Source organism: Nelumbo nucifera, chromosome 1 (assembly GCF_055504915.1).
Source record: "Nelumbo nucifera cultivar China Antique chromosome 1, China Antique-T2T, whole genome shotgun sequence".
Classification (NCBI taxonomy): Eukaryota; Viridiplantae; Streptophyta; class Magnoliopsida; order Proteales; family Nelumbonaceae; genus Nelumbo; species Nelumbo nucifera.
In genome coordinates this window covers 165,608,636-165,631,254 of record NC_142649.1, presented here as the reverse complement: position 1 = coordinate 165,631,254, position 22,619 = coordinate 165,608,636, and the positions used below count along the sequence as shown (strand labels likewise).

Here is a 22,619-nt window from a genome sequence, read left to right as displayed (position 1 = left end):
TGATTGAAGAGATAAATTGGATGGGTCAGATTAAATAAATATTTTTTTTTTTTGATGGTAAAAAATAATTGATTAATCATAAGGATTAAGTTATTAATCCTATTTTGATGGTTTAATTTCATATGTTACATGTTATTCACTTCTTCTAAAGTCCACTTCAGCTTCCCTTGATAAAATTCTTTGAATCATTGAATGACGTTTTTAGGACAGAATCCCAGTTTCTTCGTTATACATACACAAAGAACAAAACGGTTCAGAACGAGCACTTTTATTTGCAACCGGCCAACCCAATTGCTTCAGGATCTTTTTGCGAACAATCAGCAAAATCTCGCGCCTAATTACACAAAAGCTTTTGTAAAACCCTAATTCCACACAATCCAAAGCCCTGATCAAGATGGATGGTCATTCCGCACATTCAACCGCACCCGTGCGTTCCAGGAGTTCTCAATCACCCTCCCCATCACATTCTGCCTCTGCTTCCGTTTGTTCATCTGCGCACAAGCGCAAGTTAGCCTCCGATGATCACGCTCCGGCCTTCCCATTCTCCTTCTCCGACACCCGAGATGGGGCTCTTACCTCCAACGACGATCTTGAGAGCATCAGTGCTCGGGGTGCCGATTCCGACTCCGAGGAGGATTCAGAAGTGGGTGACGACGAGGAAGAGGAAGATAACGATTCAATGAGGGTTTTCACAACTGCCAGATTGGAAACCAATGTTAATTCTAGGAACACAAAGCTGAAGTCGGAGAATTCGTCGATGAAAATGGATTCTTCAGGGCTAACAGAAATGGGTAAGGAAGAACGTGGGCCGACTGCATCAGCTGCTTCAGGTCCAGTGCAACCTGCAGCTGGTAATTCGTTTTCCGGGAGTGCGGTGAAAGAGGACCCAGTAAAGGGCATTTTCACAGAGAATATACAGACAAGTGGGGCTTACAGTGCAAGGGAGGAGAGCTTGAAGAGAGAGGTAATTTTAGGCTTTGAATTTGTCGATCTTTTCCATTTTTATTTGCTTTTTCTTAACCAATGCCTGAATTTGTAGATCGAAATTAACGGAAGCTATCAAACCATTTTAAGTTGAGATTCATTGAAACTTAACAATGTTAATCGTTCATAATCAAAGGCGGGTGTTAACAGATGGGAGTCTGATGAGTACAGGTTCCATGGGGTATCAAATAAGTACCAAGGGTAGCCAAGCCCAATAAAGGGTATCCCCTGTACATCATGTACAAGGAAAGAAAAAAAAAGCAAAACATATAATCTGTAAGGCCAAGTGTTCTTCGTTTCCACACCCTCTCTTTTTAGGGTTAGAAAAGGCTATGGTTGGAGAGGAGAAGGTTGGGTTGTGGAAGTTGGAGGTTGAAGATGAAAGGTGTAGGGGAAGGCAAAGGTTGGTTGGAGGTTGAAGATGATGGGGAAGGAAGAGAAAAGGGTAGGGAAGTTATTTTGAGAGAGAAGGAATGCTCTTTAGTGGGCCATGGGGAGGTTGGAGGTGAGAAAGAATTGAACTCATGGGTTACTGAGGTAAGAAGGCCAGAGGAGGTTGTTGAAGGATTGCTTTTGGCTTTCAATGTTGATGGCCTTGGGAGTGGGGCCCACCTCTTAAAATTGAAGTTGAGGGTTAAAGATACAGAGGTTTTACAAAAAAAATTTAGGATTTTCAACTGAAAAAGCCTAAAGGTTAAGTTTTCAAGTATTGGAAGGAGAAGGGTCCACTTCAAAGTTCATAGAAAAAAGACTGAGAATTGGGTTGGAAAGTCATTAGATATGATAGTGCAGAGAAGGAAAAGGTGCTCTTGGAGCCGGAGGTCTCTTGAAGCGAAGGTGTAGAGCAACGGAGCTCTATTAACTGGAAGTTTCTATCCATGACAAGTGATTCAAGTCCACATAGTGGATGTTTTTCTGTGGTGGACAAGGAGGGTGACCAAAAGGTAGGTACGGCTTTAAGCTTAAGTTTTGGCTCGTTTTGGGTCAAGCTTCAAGGAGGAGTAATTCAAGAAGGGAGGAGGGACTCAGTGATTCAATCGGATGCAAGGTTATGAGGAAAGAGAAAAAGGAGGTGGACTTGGGGGAAAAAGTGGTGGAAGATGTAGGGGGTGGGAGTGCTAAAGATGGAGATGGGGAGATAGGTGAGAGGGTTGAAGGTGGGAGCCAAGAAGTAAGTTGTGACCCTACGGATGTTAGTAAGGAAGAAGAGATTGGTAAGGTAAGAGGTTGTGAGGACTTACCAAGGTCTGAAGTGGTTCTTGGGAGGTTGGGAGTCAATTTGGGTTGGAAAAGGAGATTTGCAAATTCAGATGGTATCGGGGTTCGGGGGTCAGTCCAGTTGGAGGTGTTGAAGAAAAAAGGAATGAAGTTTGAAGGTTCAATTAAGGAGATAATTGAGAAAAAAGATTTCGAGACTCAAGTGTTAGATGGAGTGATGAACCAATGGCCCAGCTAATTGATGAGCTACAGACTCACGAAAAGGAGGTGGAGTGGAGAAGAATTCTGATGAGTCCATTTTAGATAGCGTGGAAGAAAAGGGAGGGTTGGTGGGGATTGAGGATTTAATTGCAAAAGATGTCAGAATTGGCAGGAGTTTAGGTCTGTTCTTTTGGGGTGGTAAATAATTTGCTAGACGGGCTTTTGGAGCTTTTTTTTTTTTTTTCTTTTTTTGATCAGAAACGGTAACTTCATTAATGAGATTTAAAAATCTGAAATACAGACATCAACCCCTTGTAGAAGAGGTTAGGCCTATAGACCTGAAATTACAGCACTGCCCAGTACAAACTCTCCCTTACAGTCCCTTGTTTTTCTAAGGTATGAGCTAAACCATTTGCTGATCTCCTTACCCACTTAAAGCACACACCCACCTCCCTTGTTATGCTAAAAATTTCCCTTATCAGCTGTCTATGTTGCCAAATTCCCAGATGCCCTGATTGCATCCACTCAATAACAAATTTGGAGTCCCCCCCATCTCAGTCTGCTGTAGCCCCAACTGTTTGGTCAATCTTACTCCTTGATGTAGAGCCAAGATTTACGTTCTTAAGGAATCTCCAACTCCTGCTGGACCTGAATAAAGAGGGAGGAGGGTCTAAAGAAGGGCCCAGTAGTGGAAGGAGGAGAGGCATGGAGCGAGGAAGGAGATGGGCAGGAAGAAATGTTTTTTTTGATCAGCAACACAGGAAAAATTCATTAATTAGAAAATCAAGTACAACAAGAAGTTGTGGCGGACAAGCATTCCACATTGTCCACTAAATACATCACAGCCCCAAACAAACCCAAAAATAATCCCTTTAATTATAACACAGACCAAAAGGTAACCCGACAGAAACATCCTACTAACTAGAATATAGCCCAAAACATAGATTGTCTTTGAACTCATTGCTTAGCTAGACCATCAGCCATGTTGTTAAATGATCTTCTAATCCATCTTATTTGAATCACCACATCTTTAGAAGCCTGTTTGAAGTGCCTGAACTCATTCCTTAACTGCCAAATTATTCCCTCCCCTCTCTTCAGCCAGTTTACCACAGTTTTTGAGTCCCCTTCAACAATCAACCTATCAATCCCCATTTCTTTGGCTTTTTCAACACCAAACACTGTTGCCTTCATTTTTGAGCTCACTACATCACCTTGCTAAATAGGACCTGAGAACATGGCTAGCATATTTCCATTCTCTTCCCTTATTACCCCACCAATGCTTGATGGCCCTGGATTTCCAAAACAGCTGCCATCAAAATTTAGTTTCTTCCACCCAACATCTGGAGGGGACCATGATGCAATCACAATAGATTTCCTAGATGCAGTGTTTGCAATTGTTCCCCAAGACTTGAAAAAGTCTTCTTTCTTAATATCAGCAAATAAATTTAGTGTTTTTACCCAATGTGCCACCCTTAGAGTTATCACTTCAATTACAGCTGCTTTGCTTCTTTCTTTGTCATCAAAGATCTTCAAATTTCTTTTTTCCCAAATTGTCCAAGCAACTGCTGCTCTAGTGCATCTTCCCATAATTCTGCCTCTCCTTTTAGATCACTTGAAGGAGTGAGAGCTAAAGACGCTTACCAAATTAGTAGGAGGAATCCATCTGCAACCAAGCAGAGAGGAAAACTACTTCCAAACGAAGTTAGCAAAAGGACAGGAAATTAAAAGATGAAAGGTAGTCTCACCAAACAGAGAGGAAAACTACTTCCCAACAGAAAGCACTGACTTTAGGAGGAATGGGGCGAAGCCAAATCTCCTTGATAGGGAAAGAATGAGAGGAGGGTGTGGCAACAAGAGAGTTCAAGAAGGATTTTCTAGAGAAAGACCCGGATTGATTGAGTGCCCAAACTCTATAGTCTGAGCAATTGTCCCCCAAAACCACTGCACTCAACAAGTTAACCAAAGTAGAGACACTAGACAATTCAGATTCTCTCAGATTTCTAACAAAACCCAGATTCCAACTCAAGTTTGTAGGTGAAGAGGAAGAGCTAATAAAATCACTAATGGGTTTTCCTTTAAGACTAGAAAGAGCAAAAAGGGAAGGGGACACTTTGGGTAGGGGGAATCGCCAATCCAAATGTCCTCCCGAATCTGATTTTTTGACCCAAAACCAAATCATACTTGATGTGAGGAAGGAATAAAGGAAGAATGTCATGGATGGCCTTCCAGGGAGCAGCCAAAGTAGCTCTATGCAAATAGCCCGCATCCCAACCATTGCTTGACAACCCATGGATACTTGAGATAACTCTAGTCCATACTTTCTCATTTTCTTTAGAGAATCTCCAAAGCCATTTACTTAACAAAGCCATATTTTTCAATTTCACATTTCTTATTTCCAAACCCCCTTCACCTTTCAATTGTCCCACATTTTCCCACCTAACAAAATGGTTTTTTCCCTCCCTAGGCTCCCACAAAAAGTCCCTCATGATCTTCTTGATTCTTTTTATCACAACTTGGGGCATCCTAAAAAACATGTAATAAACTGGAAGATTGGCCAAAGTGGACTTTATCAATGTGATTCTCCCTCCCAAAGAAATATAATTCCTTTTCCAACTTGCCAACCTTTTTTTTTTCAAACCTTTCCACTACTAGATTCCAAAAGCTAACCGATCTAGGGTTTCCACCAAGAGGCAATCCCAAATAACACAAAGGCCATTCCCCTTTTTCACAACCCAACAAATCAGCCAAAGCTCTCAAGGCACCTTCTTCTAAATTGATACCGACCACTAGACTCTTAGACCAATTGGTTTTCAAATTGGAAATCCTTTCAAAGAGACTCACAACTAGCTTTAAATTTTCTACACCTTCTCAGCTCTCCCAATCATCATTTGCAAACTGCAAGTGTGAGACCAAAACTTTGTCTCTCCCAACTGTCCAACCTTTGATCAAGTGCATCAAGTTAGCCTTTGAGATTAATTTACTTAAAGCCTCAGCCACCAAAGTAAAGAGAAAGGGAGAGAGTGGATCTCCATGTCTAAGGCCTCTAATCCCTTCAATGAAATCAACTGCAGTACCATTCACTAGGACAGAAAAATGACTTGTTTGCAAACAACCTTTAATCCATTTACACCACAATTCCCCAAACCCGCACCTTCTCATGATGTCAATCAAGAAATCTCAGTCCACTAGATCACAGGCCTTCTCCAAATCCAATTTTACTGCTACCCCTTCCCCTTTTGCCTTTTTTGAGCCTCCACACACTCATTTGCGACTAGGATTTGATCAATAATTTGTCTATCTTGAACAAAGGCTCCTTGGTATTGGGAAATGATAGGGGGAAGCACCTTTTTAAGCCTTAGAGCCAAAACCTTGGCAATTACCATATAGTTGATAGTCACTAAACTTATAGGTCTAAAATCTCTAGGCTAGGTGGCATCTTGCTTCTTTGGGATCATAGCTAAAAGGGTTAAATTCATCCCTGGGCTAATTACTCCCCATCTATGGAATTCCTTGAACATTTTCATCAAATCATTTTTTATTTTCTCCCAACAACCTTGATTGAAAGCCATTGTGAATCCATCAGGCCCAGGAGCCTTAGATCTATCCAACACTTCGATTCTAGTCCATCCAAAGTCCACTTCTCAGTAAACGGCCTATAAAAAATTGATATGAAGTGATCAGCAAAGGCTTTAGCAATTTCTTCTTGACCTGTGATCTCAGCCCCTCCCACTACTAAAGAGGAAATTGAGCTCTTCCTTCTCCTGCCATTTACTAAAGCATGAAAGAACTTTGTGTTGCCATCACCCTACTTAATCCATCTCTCTCGACTTTTGTTTCCAACTGATCCCGTCTCTCAACAAGGTATCCTCTAACTCTTTTAAAGACCATCTTCTTTCTCTTTCATATCCTTCTAACACACCTTGCACTTCTTTCCTATCTAACTCCTCAATTTGAGCAAACAGGCTACCTTTTTTTCTCTTCCAATCTTCCAAACTCCACTCTATTCCACTCTTTTATCTCCCCTTTCAACCTTTGTAATTTCCTTAAAAACTTTTGTCCTTCCCAAACAGGTTGTGGACTTTGGGAATCCAACCATTCCTTAACCTTTTTCTTAAATTCCAGGTAGGTAAGCCACGTGTTCTCAAACCTGAAAGGAATAGGTCCCCCCTTACTAGACCTCTGAAACAAGCAGATTGGCCAATGGTCTGATGTGATTCTGGGTAAAGACTTCCCCCTCAAGCCCACCCAATGTTCTTCACAATCAGGAGACATTAAGAACCTATCCAGTTTGGAACAAATAGGATTAGCTTGGAGATTGGACCAAGTAAAACAAGATTGACCTAGTGGGAACTCTCTTAACTCAAAAGTCTCAATAAAATTGTTAAATTTCCTCATACTTGAAGTGACCTTCTGTCTTCGTCCACTTGATTCACCCACAAATCTGATCACATTAAAGTCACCTCCCAAGTACCATGGGCCATCCCACAAACCTCTAATGTCTGCTAATTCTTCCCACATCACATTCCTTTTTCAATAAGAATTTGGTCCTTAAACATTGGTAATGATCCAATCAAACCCATCCTGATTGTTTTTCAGTTTTATCAAGACAACAAATCTTTCCACTAGCTCTTCACAACAAGTGAACAGGTCTTCCTTCCAGGCTGTTATTATTCCTCCTAATGCACCTCATGCCGGTGCAAAACTGCACTGCACACTTCTTTCTCCCCAAAAGCTCTTAATCCACTTCCTATCAACCTCCTGCACCTTAGATTCCTGAATCAAAACTATGTATGGCTTTTCTTTCTTCATCAATTCCCTGATCAGCCTTATTTTTGTAGCACTTCCTAGACTCCTGACATTCCAGCTAATGATCTTCATTGTAATTACTGAAAAAGCCCTGATGCCCCCTTTTCCTAAAGACCTCCTTTTCTTTTGAAGAAGAAGATTAAGGTGTGGGCAAGCCGGCAAAGCACTTCGTGCATCGATTCATAAGTTTGGGGGTCCGAAATTTTAGGAAGAAGATTATTTTTTCAGGAAGAGATTTGTACTAAGGGCCTATTCAGCATGGAGATGTGGTGAGATCAGAATTATTGGCATCAATCTATGGAGTAGAGAAAGCTAAACAAATGGGGATTAATAAGCTGATTATTAAAGGTGATTCAAAAGTAGTTGTGGGCTGGCTGAAAAGGGGGAAGGAATCATATGGAAGTTAAGGAATGAATTCAGGCAATTCAAGCAGATTTCTAAAGACATGATGATCCAAATAAGGTGGATTAGGAGATCTGCAAACAGTTTGGCTGATGGTCTAGCAAAGCAAGGAACTCAAAGACAATTCATGTTCTGGGCAGTTCTGTAAATGTTGAATAGTTTTTCTGTTTGGGCTTTGTTTTTTGCCCACAACTCCTTGTTGTATCTCTATTTTCTTTTAATCTAATGAATCAATTTTTGTGTTGCTGATAAAAAAAAAACAGAGATTTGAAGTGTGGGTTTTCGTTTTCCTTTTTAGTTGATGAAATTGTGTTGTGTTTGGATAGTATTTTTGGGTGTTGCCTCAACACCTGCTGATGTTTGTATTAAGTTTTTAATTTAATGAATTTTCTTTCTACTCTTCAGAAAAAAAGGTCCCCCTCCGGAAAACAATTTCAAGTTTAATTTTGATGGGTGTAGCATGGGAAATCCAGGGCAGTCAGGCAGTGGAGGAGTATTTAGACTATATGAAGGTACAATAGAAGCACTATATTCAGACCCCATAGGGCATGACAATTTGAATATAGCAGATTTGTTAGCTTTACTCCAAGGCCCAAGAGAAGGGTCTCATCACATGGTGGCTTAAGAACAATAATGTAGGACCCTGGAAATATAGACATACATTGAAAGAAATCAGACATCTAGATAGGGAGGTGGGAGCTAGTTTAACCTGTGTTTAAATATCATGTAACAGTATGGCACATTTATCAAAAAAATCATGTAACAGTATGACAGTGGAAGATGCATTGGCTAAACAAGGTATCAGCAGAACAAAATTGTTTAGAGGGATCTTTCCTAGGGAGAGAGAATGCTTTTGTGATGTAAATTAGAAGGGAAGATCTATGGGTTAGGCAGCAATGCTTGCCTAAAAGGTGGAGTGACTAAAATATTTCTTGTAAATTCAACATGTTCTTTTTTTTTTGAAAGATGGTAAAAAGCTTTACTAAAATATTCCTTCTAAATGCTACACGTTCTTTTCACAAATCAATAAGACAGGTTACAGTTGCCAATCTGAAAAATAAATTTGTATTGTCAAGTTGGCATTGTTAGGTTCATACCTTAACTCTGCCCCTCAAAGTAAGGAACTAAGGATATTAGCAAATAGCAATAGAATTAGTCATGGACAAGGATCAAAATACCGATACAGGCTAATACGCCGGTTGGGGCGTATCAGCCTGTATCTTAGCTTGTTTTTTATTTTTTTTTCCAATCTGGATCAGAGGAGTTGGTTTAAAGGCCCGTCTACCCCCTGAATCAGGTCACACCCTGAAACAACCTCTGTAGAGGCGTATTGGTGGCCTCCCTTTACGATATGTATCGAAATTTTGATCCTTGGTCATGGAGGCTATGCCCCCCCTCCCCCCCAATATTACAAGTCTGCTAACGACCTCTGAATCAATTCCCCATCCAATTACTTATAATCTTAGTATCCCTCCAGAATTACTCACTCAGGGTTTCTATGGGTTTGGAACTCTGAATGACTAGAAAAAAGAATTAGTCACTCAGAGTTCCAAACCCATAGAAACTGACAATTGAAATCCCTCAAAGAGAATTAAATTAAAATTTTATTAAAAAGAAAACAGAACAAGAGATCACCTGAAAGGAGAAAGAAACACTATGCAACAATGAAAACCCAATCTCCAAGCAAAGCAAAGAACCAACTCACCCATCCCAAAAAAAAATCCAAATTAGAAAGTCCTTCGATGCCACACAACTTCTGAAACTAACACCAATTTCTTCTTCCCACAATCTTCAGCTCCCACCTTGCACTCTTGCATGTGTAATGAGAAATACTGGCCTCTACTTTTGAGTCATTCAAATCTTTATCTACTTACTCCACGGCTTTCTTTGCTTGGCAAGAATTTATCACTATTCTCTTATTAATCACTTAATCTTCTTCACCTTCTCCACCTTCTTATGAGGACTAACCCCAAATAGACCCTCTTTCAACTGAGCAAAAGCTTTTGAATCTTGGGTTGCTTTTTGATTTATTTTTTTTGACATTTAAAGTGTCTGACTGTATTAGAAATCTTCTCAACTGCCCCCTGAACTTCATCCTCGGATTTATCACTCAAAGAACCTCCCCATGTGAATCCATTATTGTAACTTCTCTGCCTTCTCCTGAAATCCTACTCTTCTTTTCCCCGAGGAATCTGAACAGACATTTTCAAAAAGTGTTCTCCCAAATCCAAGATCATTGTATGGGATCTTTGATGAGAAGGAGAGGAGCGAGATCATTGTATGGGATTTTTTAATTAATAGAGCCATTAATTGGGTAAAGATCCTGGAACTATTTTCTCTATTCTCCTTTGATGATTTATGGAGAAATTGGGAAGCGGTTGCCAAAAGCTCTAGTACAAGACCTAAACCATCAGCAGAATGGAAGCCTCCTCAAGAGGGTATCGTTAAGCTCAACTTTGATGGCAGCAGTTTAGGCAATCCGGGTCCTTTGGGTGTTGGGGGAGTGTTTAGAAATACTGAGGGGCTAATCATTGCTTTATACTCTGGCCCTATGGCTATAGGAGTAGGGGACTCAGTCAATGCAGAAATTCAAGCAGTGCTACAAGGAGCTGAATTTGCCAAGGAACTGAACTGTGAACAGTGTTAATTGAAGATGATTCCAAGTTGGTGATCCAGTGGTTAAAAGAACCAGAAACAACAGCCTGGTCCTATAAAGGAGCTTTACGAAGATTCAAATGGCTAACTACAAACATGCCAGTCCAATTACAATGGGAAAGAAGATCAGCAAATGGGTTAGCAGATTCATTAGCTAAACAAGGGGTGCATAGGAATCAGATGTTTTGGGCTAAACTGTAATTTTTGCTTTAATCTGAGGCTGCATCTTGTGCCTCATATTGGGAATTTTCTCTATGCATCTTTTATGCTTTTAATCTATTAATAAATTCACTCATTATTCATCAAAAAAAATCCGATTGGGTTGGACTACATGACGATCATTGTTATTGTTAATTCTGAATATGCCCCAAGGACCAGAGTTTTCCATTGAATATTTATCAAAATTCAGCTAGATGGTGTATCTAAAGGGGTTTTATACATATTCCTCCATCTCCAATTCTGATAATGCCTGAAGGACCAGAGTTCCCCATTGAATATTTATAAAAATCAGCTAGATAGTGTATTTAGAGGGGGTTATGCATACTCCTCTATCTTAAGTCTGTGAGGGGTAGATCTCAGCACAGCATTCCACTCTCTAAGCACTGCCTCAACTATAATGCATATATGCCATAATGCTCCTAAAGATATCAAATGTCTACACCTAGTGAATGATGTATCTTCCAAGCTCTGGCATGCCCTTTCATTTTCCTGAAGTGTTCTGGCATTTCTTCCTTTCAAGCTCATCTAAGAACAAGATGAAGGAAAACTCTCTATGTAATCTTCCCCCCTTCCTCCTCCCTGAGTCTAAAATTCTAAAGGGGTGGTTATGCCATGTCCCGAGAAAGCAAAGGATGTCTGATATGTAACAAGTGCACTAACATCATATCTCAAAAAACTCAAGGAAATGGTCCTGAATCTGAATTGCAAGGCTGCGATGGAATAACATTGTTGACTCCCAAATCTAAGCCATCGTACCTCATCTAATGGATAGTTTTTTCCCTTTCTGGAAGTTGGAAATTCTTTTCTTTAGTTTTTACATATGTTCATATGTTGCATTTGATTGGTATTCGATGAGAAAAGATGATTATGCCATTTCTCAAGAAAGCAAGGATTTTTTTGATTGATAACTTTGCATCCAAAGGTCCCTAGGCAGCCTTGCTGCTTTGTCCCATGTTTCCATTAAGTTTACAATCATGGGTTTGGGTCTCTAAATTTCCCCACTCCCCCCACTGTTGCCTATCTCTTGCTACTCCTCGTTTGGCCAAGACATCTGCAAAACAATTTGCAGATCTGAGTCCATCTAAATTGAGCTCTCAATTCTCTTGCCAGTTGCCACACTACCCTTAGAATATGTCTAAACTGTCAAGGACCACACATATATCCTTGAAATTCAATAGCCTCCCTATTTGACCCCTTGGTACAGTTAGAGTAGTTATTATCTTTGTTTAGTCTCCTTGTCAGCTTGTCCTATATAGGTCCTGAGTGGAGTGCTAGGATCAGCCTGCTGCTATTCTGGAATACTCCTTCAATACCTGATACTTTTGGGTTCCAAACACTGTTTCCATCAAAGTTCAACTTGATGGGCTGCTGCAATGGGGGTGACTAAGTGCAAGAGATAGTTGAGCATGATGAAGTGGAGTTAGCAATGTGAAGCCACCTCCCAAGATATCTTCTGTAGGGAAATGTGCAAACATGGGTAGAACCTTTATGTGGTGAGCCACCTTAACCATAATATTCTCAATAATTGCTTTCTTGGTGCGAGCTTATTCCTTGAAGATCATTGCATTCTTTTCCTCCCATGACACTACAGGGTGCAGTGCTAGCACACCTCCACAGTACGTTACCTCTTTTTTTGATTGGATTGAAGTAGTCTTGGAATACCTGTTCTACACTATCAGGAGTCTCCTACCTACAACCAAATAGAGAAAACACCTTAGCCCAGCCCGACTTGGCCCATGATGACCTCCTATCCATAGTTTTCAAGGTGCCAAGGTGAGGCTAGGTGACAAGGGGGTGCCTTGTAGCCTAGTCGCCTAGGCGATGGATTTTTTTATGTAGAAAACATGGTAGTTCCCTAGGTACTATAACCATATTTCCTTAAGAATTATTCATAATTTTCATAAGAAAAGTATAGAGTTCATGTTAAAGTATAGAAAATCAACATATTCATCAGAAGAAAAGAAAATGTGTTGATTAGACAAAATTTTAAGTTCTTCCTTACTTATTGGTTCAGGTTTTAAAGTCTTTGGGGGTTTAATACACATTTAGCAATGTTTATATTGATTAAACCCTAACAAATAAGAAAATAATAAAAAGAAATTAGTATATAAACACACAAAATGAATATTTTAGTTTAATAGTGCCTATTTTATAATTATAATGTCAAAAAATAAAGAATAAAAAAGTATTTTATAATACATAGTACAAAACTGTTTGGCGATTAGGCGAGGCGAGCCTCAAAGGGCGCCTTGTCACCCAGGTGTCACCTTGACAACTATGCTCCTATCTTTTTTTTTTGATAAATAACTTTATGCATTTCATTGGAGGGTCTCCCTTACTACTTAGCTTCAATATACATCCAAATTTCAGCTCAATGTGGCTGTTGGATCAACAGAAATTAAGTTATGCAAAATCTGCCCAGAAGTTGGTCTATTAAACATTGTCAGTCCCGTTTTGCAACTTGAATTTCTTCTTTAGTTCTTTGTCATTACTTGCTTAAACCTTTCTTCTTTAAACCCTTTGGATTGTTACCCTTTCTCTGTAATACTGGAGTCGTTTTGAAGGAGAGAGAATAATTTTTATAACAATTCCAGGGCACTTCCAAGAATATTTAGGGATATTCCATTGCCATTTTGGACTGGGTTTTGGTCCTTAGTATTGTCGGTCACAAAGTTGAGGCTGGTGAGCAGTGGATCACCTGGCCACAACTAGGTGCCTGCATATAAAAAAATCTGGGTGTTGTTAGCTTGTTTCCCTAGCTGGTGTAGCAGGTAGAAAACATTTAAAGTGACCTCACAGTCATACAAGAATCAAACACTGAAACTAAGTAGAATTAAAACAATGCTATATTGCCTAGGAATAACTAGTTGATGGATCTCTACTCTATGTGTGTGTTAAATAAAAAGGATAGAAGAAAACAAATAAATGAAGGGATGGGGCCCTTGTTATTTTGAAAGAGTAGATGTGAGCAAGGTTTAAAAATATCACAATGTATTGGGCCATATCGGCCGACACATACCGTTCCGATAAGAAACCGATAGGTCCGATACACGGAACGTGTAAAAATCATGTGTTCAGTTTCTTTTCGTATGTATCGGACGATATGGGCCCGTATCGGGCTGTTTCGGATCTGTATTGGTCGATACAAGCCCAAAACAGGCCAGTACAAACTGAATCGTATTGGTTCCCCTTGTTCCATTAATTTCATTAATTTATATTTAATACCGAACCTCTCTCATTAATGTCGTTTATTGCCTCCTATATTTAAGTCTAACTTCTTCATTAATTAGTTAATTACTCCTTTAAGGCAAATTTAAATTTAAATTTGAATTTTAGCGCCTAATTACAATTCTCTCATTAATTCTATTAATTAATGATTCTCTCTCTCATTAATTTCGTTTGGTTAGTGTAAAAACTACAAATATTAACAATAGAAAGACTTGAACCCTGGTCATTGGAGTTTAATGCCCATAATTTCGCCACTAAACCACTCCGATTTGTTTGTTGTAATTATATGCATTTTTAGTTTTAAATCAATTTTCTCTTTTCTTAGTGGTCCTTATTAATAAATGCTGAAATTAATTATTAAAATTTATATACTAATAAATATTAAGATAATTATACTGGTTATTTGAAAATTGATGTATATACATTCACATTTTAGTTTTTTTTTGTTGCTTTTTTCACATTTTAGTTATTCCATCATTTTTCAGTGGTTACTAATTATATCTCGATATGTCACATTTTATATGAACCTTAAATTATGGTTTTTTACATTTAAATGACTTATTTACAATCATATAAACTTGTAAGTATTGTTAATAATATAATTTTTTTATGATTTATTTGAATTTCCTAACATATTTATGTGTATCTTGATTTTTCGTCTATATCCATGCGTATCCAAAATGTATCCCGATACGTCTCTTAAAATTGTCTTTCCGATACACCTTGCGTTTCCGATACTTTGAACCTTGGATGTGAGTTGTAGAGAAAGGAAAAAATTGAAAGAGTAGAGGATGTAGTCTGGTCACAATTGGAAAGGTTGAGAGAAGTGATTACAGAGTATTTAAAAGGAGCAAAGGAAATGGCAAAGCCCATTGTATAGCTCTTTAAGTTCAGGTTTGGTCTTTTATGATGCCTTTTTATACTCACCTTATTTATACAAAATGATATGATTTAGCTGTACTGCACCTAAAATTATTACACTTTACACATGGAAAAATTGAGGCGAGGGACAAAGTGATCCCTGAAAAATGCCTTCATGCCCAGGCATGGTTTAGGTGCCTGCCTAGGGATTACCTTGACAACTATGTTATAGATATGAGCCCTACGGATATCAAGAATTAATGGGCGAATTTGTGAGACAGTGATGCTTTTTCCTATTTTTGGTTTTAAGTTGTATGGGGTTGGTAATATTGTATTTTTTATCTGATTTATATTTCATACTTTTGGTCTTCCATTTTGTAAGTTTTTTGCACTTTTATTTTATTCTTATTAATGAAATACTCATCATTACCAGTTACCCATCAAATGAGAAGTTGCTAAGATATGAATTATGTTATAATTCTAATGAAATTGATTTCCTGAATTATTGATAGAAAAAGATATGAATTATGTTATAGTTGAGATATTATTTTAATAAGTGTTATAATTGAATTTTTATCATAATGTTAACTATTTGCAATTCTTCTCAGGAAGAAGCGGGACGACTCAAGTTTGTGTGCCTGAGCAATGATGGAGTTGATCAACATATGGTTTGGTATTCATTTTTTCCTCTTTAAAGATCATATATGTAAATTTAATATCATAATTTGTTATTTTCTTTCAGTTTAACAAAGTAATAGTAATGCTTTTTCTAGTTTTTATTATTTAACTTGTCAAACAGTTACCCAGTAATTCTTCATTTCAGATTAAAAGTTTAGAAGAAAAACTGAAAATAAAGTAAACAAGAGAGGAACATAACAGTAAGATAAGGAGGCAGAACAGAGAATTAGAAAAAGGGAGCAGAAAAGAATGAATCAGTTAACCAGTAATTCTTTATTTCAGATTAAAAGAATAAAAGACCTCCCCCAGACATGGCAAGCCTTTTTGACCAAGCTTTTTCAGGCAACCGAAGAGACGTTGAATATTAATGTGGAGAGCTGAAAGCCACAAGAGTAGCTATCTTATGGCCAGTTTGGGAAGAAAGGAACAATAGGATCTTTAAAGGAGTGGAGAAATCCAAGGAGGAAATTGCAGAAAGAATAACCATTATGACTATTCAATGGTTGAAAACTTTGGATTTGTTTAAAGACTTCTTAGGTGAAGATGTTTATAGGAATTAGGGAGTGGTGGCATCTACAACTTCCATAAAACCTACTGTGCAGGAATTGTGGTCCCCACCAACACAACAAAGAGTGAAACTGAACTTCGACGGGAGTTCTAGAGGTAACTTGGGCCCTTCAGGTATAGGGGGAGTATTCAGAGATGAAAACAGCAGAGTTGTGGTTATGTTTTCAGGGCCAATAGGAGTGGGGGACTCATTGAGAGCGGAGGTGATAGCCTTGCTTCAAGGTGTACGATATGCAAAACAATTGGGGTTACACCAAATTGAGATAGAGGGGGACTCTAAATTGTTGATTGATTGGCTGCAATCTGGTAAGTTGGGAGCCTGGATTTATAGACAGCGCATAAGGGAAATCCTTAATACAACAAGGGAGATTGGTGCATGCTTCAAATGGACAAGGAGATCAGCCAATGGTTTAGCTGATACGTTGGCTATGCAAGGGACTGTGAGGGAGAGAATGTTTTGGGCAGTTTTGTAAGAAAGATTACTGGGGACTTAACACCTGTTTAGGGGTTGACAGTTGTACTTAATTCTGGAAAGTAGTACTTAAGTTGTATTAATGAAGTTACCGTTTCCAATAAAAAAGAATAAAAGAAAAACTGAAAAGAAAGTAGAAAAGAGAGGAACAAAGCAGTAAGCAAAGGGGAGAGAACAGAGAATTAGAGAAGGGGAGCAGAAAAGAATAAATCTGCCGCTCAATCATTAGATTTTATACTAGGTTTAAAAGTGTGGCACAATGATCAAATTGCCCTCCCACCCTATACTTCATATGAACAATATAACATAATAGAACCTGACAGTAAAAGGGTAACAATAAAATAAATAAATGAAATAGATTAACTAGGGAGTAGGGACTGCAGATAAAATTTAATCTGCTGCATCACGGCAACAGGGCATTTCTTAGCAGTTTGACTTATGCATTCTTTCTGACTTTCTCTTGCCTTAGGTTGATAGGATTGAAGAATATCTTTGCTAGACAACTACCAAATATGCCCAAGGAATATATTGTTCGTCTTGTTATGGACAGGTATGTTCTATTTAATCTTCTAAATGGGTTCAGTAACTATGTGGCTTTGCTTGCTTTTATAGATATAATCATTTGTCTGTTTACTTCCTTCTTAGAATTCTCTTCTCCATTTATCTATCTTTTAGATATTTCCATTTTCACTATTCACCAAGAAAATTAAGCTTGACCTTGATCCTCTATTGGTAGTAGACTAGTAGTATTGTTGGATAGTAAGCCTGTTTCATGTTGGAAGGCTGTCAAAGGGGATGGCCCTCTCTACTCTCTAGACTTTGCCATGGTTAGCTTGGTGCAACTTTTGACTAAGGCCAATGTTGAATAAGGTCTAGCTCAAGACCTAACCATGACTTATAAGTGACAAGGATGAAGAGGGATTAGGTTCAGGGGGATTGAGGCTCAGTTCTCACTACATGGGGTGACTACATGAATCCTGTTTTGCCATCTCATTCTGTTTGGTGCCATATTCATTGTTAAATTGTGTACCCTTAAATCAGTTCTCACTACCTTAACCTGCGTCCTTTTTGGTGTACCTCTAGCTCCGCCAGCCTCTTCAACTTTTAATGGGTTTCTAACAGTTCTATATGGGTTTGTAATGGTTTATAATGGTTAAATATTCCTTTTTAACCATTGAGTCTTGGTTTCTAGCAGTGAATATCAATTGATATGGACGGAATGGATACATAGTTGTTGTTGTTGCGAATCAGCCAATACCCATGGATACCGGTAGAATGACATCGAAACAAGGCAATTCCACTTGTGCTATGTGCTAGTAAACCTCAAAACGGATACACATTGGACTGTATCTTTCGATGCATGTCACTGTTTTAAACTTCTTGTTGACCTGATCGGTTGAACTGTTTGAACCATCGCCCTACCATGATTCTAGGTCCGGTTCTACTAAAACCCGAGAATTTGTAAAAAAACCATTGACCTGGTAAAAAATATCCAACCTAGGTGGTTGGACTGTTGACCCGTTCAACCTAGTGACGAGTTGCACACTAAATGTGTATGCTAATTTCCGGAGGCCATAACTTTGAGCTCTAACGTCCGATTCTTTTTTCTTTTTTTGGGATCTTGGGTAACTTGGAGAGATCTATGTTTCCCAAGGCACTGTAGGTGCCTTGCCTCACTATTTTCGTGAAATCTCCTTTTTTGGCCTCAAATTGCAAATTTTCATATTTTTTACAAATAAAAAATTAAAAACTGAATTAAAAAATAAATATAAATTAAATATGAAATAATACATATATTACATGTAGAATATGATTATACATTATTTATTTGATAAAATATGTGTTTATACACACACATGGACATATATATATATATATATGTCTTGAATAACCCACCAAGATATTCCCAAAATGATCCCTAAAAACACTACCAATCCAGCAATCCTTAATTCTCCTATATAATTATTTTTATGGCCTGGAAACCGGGTAAAGTTCTGGGAACATTCTTGGGTGGGAGATGTGACCTTGAATGAATAATTACCCTCCTTGTATTCTATCTCTATGTTTAAAAATGAGCCTGTGTCAACCTTTATGGTACCCTCAAACTCATTCCTTGGCTTTGATTGGGATTTGTGTCTGAGAAGGGGCCTTAGGGATGCTGAAGTCAACCATGTTCCAGCCTTAATTCAGACCTTGGGTGGTGTGGTTTTGGACCCAGGTAGAAGGGATAGTAGACTTTAGACTCTGACCCTTGATGGTGAGTTTTCTTGTATCTTCTTTTTAAGGCCTTAACACAACCATCAGATAGCTCCAGCATAGTTTTTCCACTTTAGGAAGTTTGGGGCAAACCGATTCCCCCAAGGATTGGTGCTTTTTGTTGGGAAGCTTGTCTGGGAAGATCTAACACTTGTGACTTGCTCCAGAGAAAAAGACCTAATTGGTGCCTACCCCCTAATTGGTGCATCCTTTTTAAGGCAAAATGGTGAGAGTTTTTATCACTTACTAATATCTTGTTCACTTGTTTCATATATTTGGGAATGGGTTTTCTCTTTATGTGGTTGCAGATGGACGCCCCTGCTAGATGTACAAAGCTTGTTCACCTCTTCCTTTTTCAGGTGGCCAAAGAAGAGGGGTAGACTTCTATGGAGATGTGTTAGAGCTGCCATATGTTGGACAATGTAGGAGGAAAGAAACTCAAGGATCTTTAATGAAAAGGAGAGAATAAGGTCATTATTGAAACAATTACTATTAGAGTGATGCATTGGGTGAAATCTCTAAATATGTTTGACAATATCTCCACAGATATGATGAGAAGAAATTGGAAGGAAGTGGCCAACTCAGCAGCTAAAACCAAGATAAGCCCCATTTGGTCTCCCCCGACCTCTGGCTTTACTAAGATGAACTTTGATGGGAGTAGTGAAGGTAGTCCGGGGCCTTTTGGAATTGGAGGAACCTTTAGGGATTAAGATGGGAAAGTCCTTGCTCTATCTTCTGGCCCTATTGGTGGGTGATTCTCTATGAGCTGAGATTCTAGTTGTGATTGGAAGGAATGAAGAAGGCGAGGGAGTCGCTGTGCAACAAACTCATTATTGAAGGGGATTCAAAGTTGGTTATCGGATGGCTGCAAGAAGAAAAGAAATGTCTTTGGAAGTTTTCTAATGAAAAAAGAATGTTCAACCAGCTAGCACAAGGTGTGGAGATTCAGTTTCAGTGGGTAAAGAGGTGTGCTAATTCTTTTACAGATACCCTTGCTAAACAAGGGGTGGGAAGGGAACAACTGTTTTGGGCCATTCTGTAATTGAATTATTTTTCTTTGGAGAGGGTTAAGAGAGTTTACCCCTCCCTTTGTACTTCTTTCTATTTTGAAAGTTTAATAAAAGGTTGTTATTGATAAAAAAATTATTTTTATGGCATTTATAGTTGGAGTCTATTGGATTGCCACTCTTCTTCTTGTAGATGAGGATGTTGCCACCCATTACCATCCCCTAACCATATCATCCATAGAAAAAGGACTGGACAGCTTCAATGTTTTTAGCCAATGAGTCACCCTAATCATAATGTGCTCAACCATAGCTTTTTTGGTGTGGGTTTCTTCCTTGAAAATTTTGGTCTTTTCTTCCCAAGCTGTTGATAATACTATTCCTTTGGTAATCTCCACAAAATACTTTTATTTATTTATTTATTTTTTTTGGGGGGGGGGGAGGCATCAGTGAGTAGGCTCTATGAACCCCTTGAAGAGCCAAAAAGGAGACATTGGTAAATCATCACCATCGGTGTTTTAAAAGGCGTGGGAGGCATATGCCTGGAGGCGTGCCTCCAGGTGAGGCGCTCCCAAAACGCCCTGAGGTGTATGCCAGAGGCACTGAGTCAGCAAGTCTTCATTTGGTCCTGTTCTGCCATCTTCATCTTCATTAGGGCAGGTTGAGTCAGCAAGTCTTCAAATCATGTGGGTGGTGGGGGGGGATGGGATTTGGGAGTTGGGACATTGTATAATGCACCCAATGGGTACCCATCACCAACCACATAGCCACTCAACTAAACCCCCCTAAATGGGTTGTCAAGTCAGAGGCAACCAAGTAAGTATGCGGATTATAACTTATGCGTCAGTGGGTTGTGTCAGAAATTTCCATCCCTAGAAGGTTAGCTTCATTATGTTATGTAGTCAGTCAGTTCGGTCACCTTAGGTCTTAGCCATAGACTTATACCCATATAAAGCCATTTTGATGTCCTGTGGTGTCAATGGTTTGAAGACTTGAATGCCATGGCCCAAGAAAGGAATTGAGTATATATAGGAAGCTTGCTTTGAAATGTAGAGCTTTATTCCTCTCTAAGGAACCAAAAATAAAGGGCCATTACCCGATGTTTAGCATTTATTTTGCACAAAGTGGCTGCTCTCATACTCAAACCCACATTCTCAAGTTTGTTGCCCTGAAATTTTACCATTGTACCAAGTAGTAGCTCCTTTAAGGAACCCATTCCTGCCTATAAATACTGTACTCTGTAATTATATAATATATGTAATATACATATTATAATATGTGTTATATTTTATATGTTAGTTATATACACAAGTATAATTTATTTTATATCAAATGTTTATTATATTTTATAAAATATAAAAATTTTAAGTTTCATTTTAACATATAAATAAATATTTATGAATTGATGCATGTCAACACATGTGTCCACACTTGAGCCAATTCAAGTATGAGAATTGTCCTCCTAAACAAGGCCTTATATAGATGAAGGCAAAGCCTTCATTCTCATTCCCTGAGCAATGTGGGACTTGGAAAAATAGTCAATGGTTGTACTAACTATTTATTGTTGTTCCAAGTCCCACATTGCTCAAGAATAGGAATGAAGGCCTTTCATCTATAAAAGGATAGGTAAGCCAAGCCAAATCAAGCATAACAATTAAATGAGGCCCATGCCTTATTTTTTGTGCCATAGGCCTAAAGCTTAACCAAGCCCAATTTAACTTTGGCCTGTGTAATTTTTGTTTTTTACATGCATCATTAGGCTCAGAAAGTCATTAAATTTAATTATTTGATGTCATGGGCCTAAAGTCATTGCTCATTAGGCTCAGAAAGCCTATAAGCCTGGACTGGGCCTGGACTTGCAATCTAGGCCTGGGGTGTGGGTAGGGCCAAGCCTGAGCCTAGGTTAAAGTCCTTATAAGTAGTGCTAAATCCAGCCCAGGCTTCATGATCACCCCTAAATGTAGGGGATTGAAAGGGTTTCCAAACACTAACTAAGGGGTCTGGTGAGGAAGTGGCAGAAGATCTTGTAATTAGTTGGGACAATGAGGGAAAGTGGAAGACAATGGTGGTGGAACAAATCAAGGAGCTGAAGGGTTAGGAAGAAGAACCGTGGATTTAGGGGTTGAAAAAGATTTGATTGAAGTCAGTCTTGAGAATAGAAAGAAATACCTGGCTACTAATGTGCTTTTGGTGTTAAGTGATACTTGGCTCTTTCCTTTTGAATCTGAAATTAGAAACATCTTTTCTGAAGGGAGATTAGAGTATGTGATGGGTCAAGGACAAGAGACACAGTTGATAGTTGAACAAGGTACTGCAGATAACTTACAAGAGATCGAAGGAGGAAAGATAGCTGACTCAGTAGCTGTGGTAGACAAGGTTGGTGATAGTGTGTATAAAGAAACTGAAAGAGGTAATATAAATTTTGAATGTGAAAGGGTGGGAAGGGATGTTAGTGGAGAAGAAGAAAGGGTTGGGGAAACTTAAAAAAAGTGATTGACAATTTCTCTATCCAGGGATCCTAATTCGTAAGTTGGGATGTACATCGAGTTTCTGATAAAGAGAAGTGCATTTTTTGAACCACCATGAGTCTTTATCTAACAGACCAAAATTCAAAAGTACATTGTGTGATAGGAGCCGACGGGTGTTGATGTCGAGAAGGGGGCCAAATCTCTCGATGGGTAGAGGAGTTAGGGGAGCCCGTAGAGGTAGTAATTGTTGGGGGGGCGAAGTCTTGGTATAACAATTGAGGACTAAAATAGGGGTGCGGCAGAACTTCACGTTCAACAACCAGTTGCTACGAGGGCATGGCCAGGATTAGAGAAACATTAGTTTGAAAGAGGGGGATAAGTGGTTTCTTGAAACGGAAGAGAGAGGGGTGTTTGAAAATCTGGTAAGTTTAGAGGAAGTTGAAAACTAGGCATGCTGAGCTTGGGCACTGGTTAATGGGGTTCGAGTAAAGAAGCTGATCAAGGCCTCTTTCTGTTTATCCTACCCTCAGGCAGGGAAGCAAACTAGGTGTTAGAGCACAATCCCTGGAAAATGGGGGAGATACCTCTACTTCTGGACTG

At 38.9% G+C, this 22,619-nt stretch overlaps 1 protein-coding gene across 6 annotated transcripts in view; it reads left to right on the top strand.

Moving 5' to 3' along the window:
* Positions 1–166: 166 nt before the first annotated feature.
* HAG1 (histone acetyltransferase of the GNAT family 1) overlaps positions 167–22,619 on the top strand; it is a 113,532-nt gene continuing 91,079 nt past the window's right edge. For 3 of the 6 annotated variants that reach the window (XM_088895090.1, XM_010248038.3, XM_088895092.1), the window contains exons 1-3: positions 169–964; positions 15,183–15,247; positions 16,761–16,841. In XM_088895090.1, coding sequence (XP_088751216.1) covers positions 395–964; positions 15,183–15,247; positions 16,761–16,841 — 716 coding nt within the window. In that variant the 5' untranslated portion in view covers positions 169–394. Of the gene's footprint in view, positions 965–15,182; positions 15,248–16,760; positions 16,842–22,619 lie in introns of all 6 variants that reach the window. The other 3 variants (XM_088895091.1, XM_088895089.1, XM_010248039.3) reach the window with 3 other exon arrangements.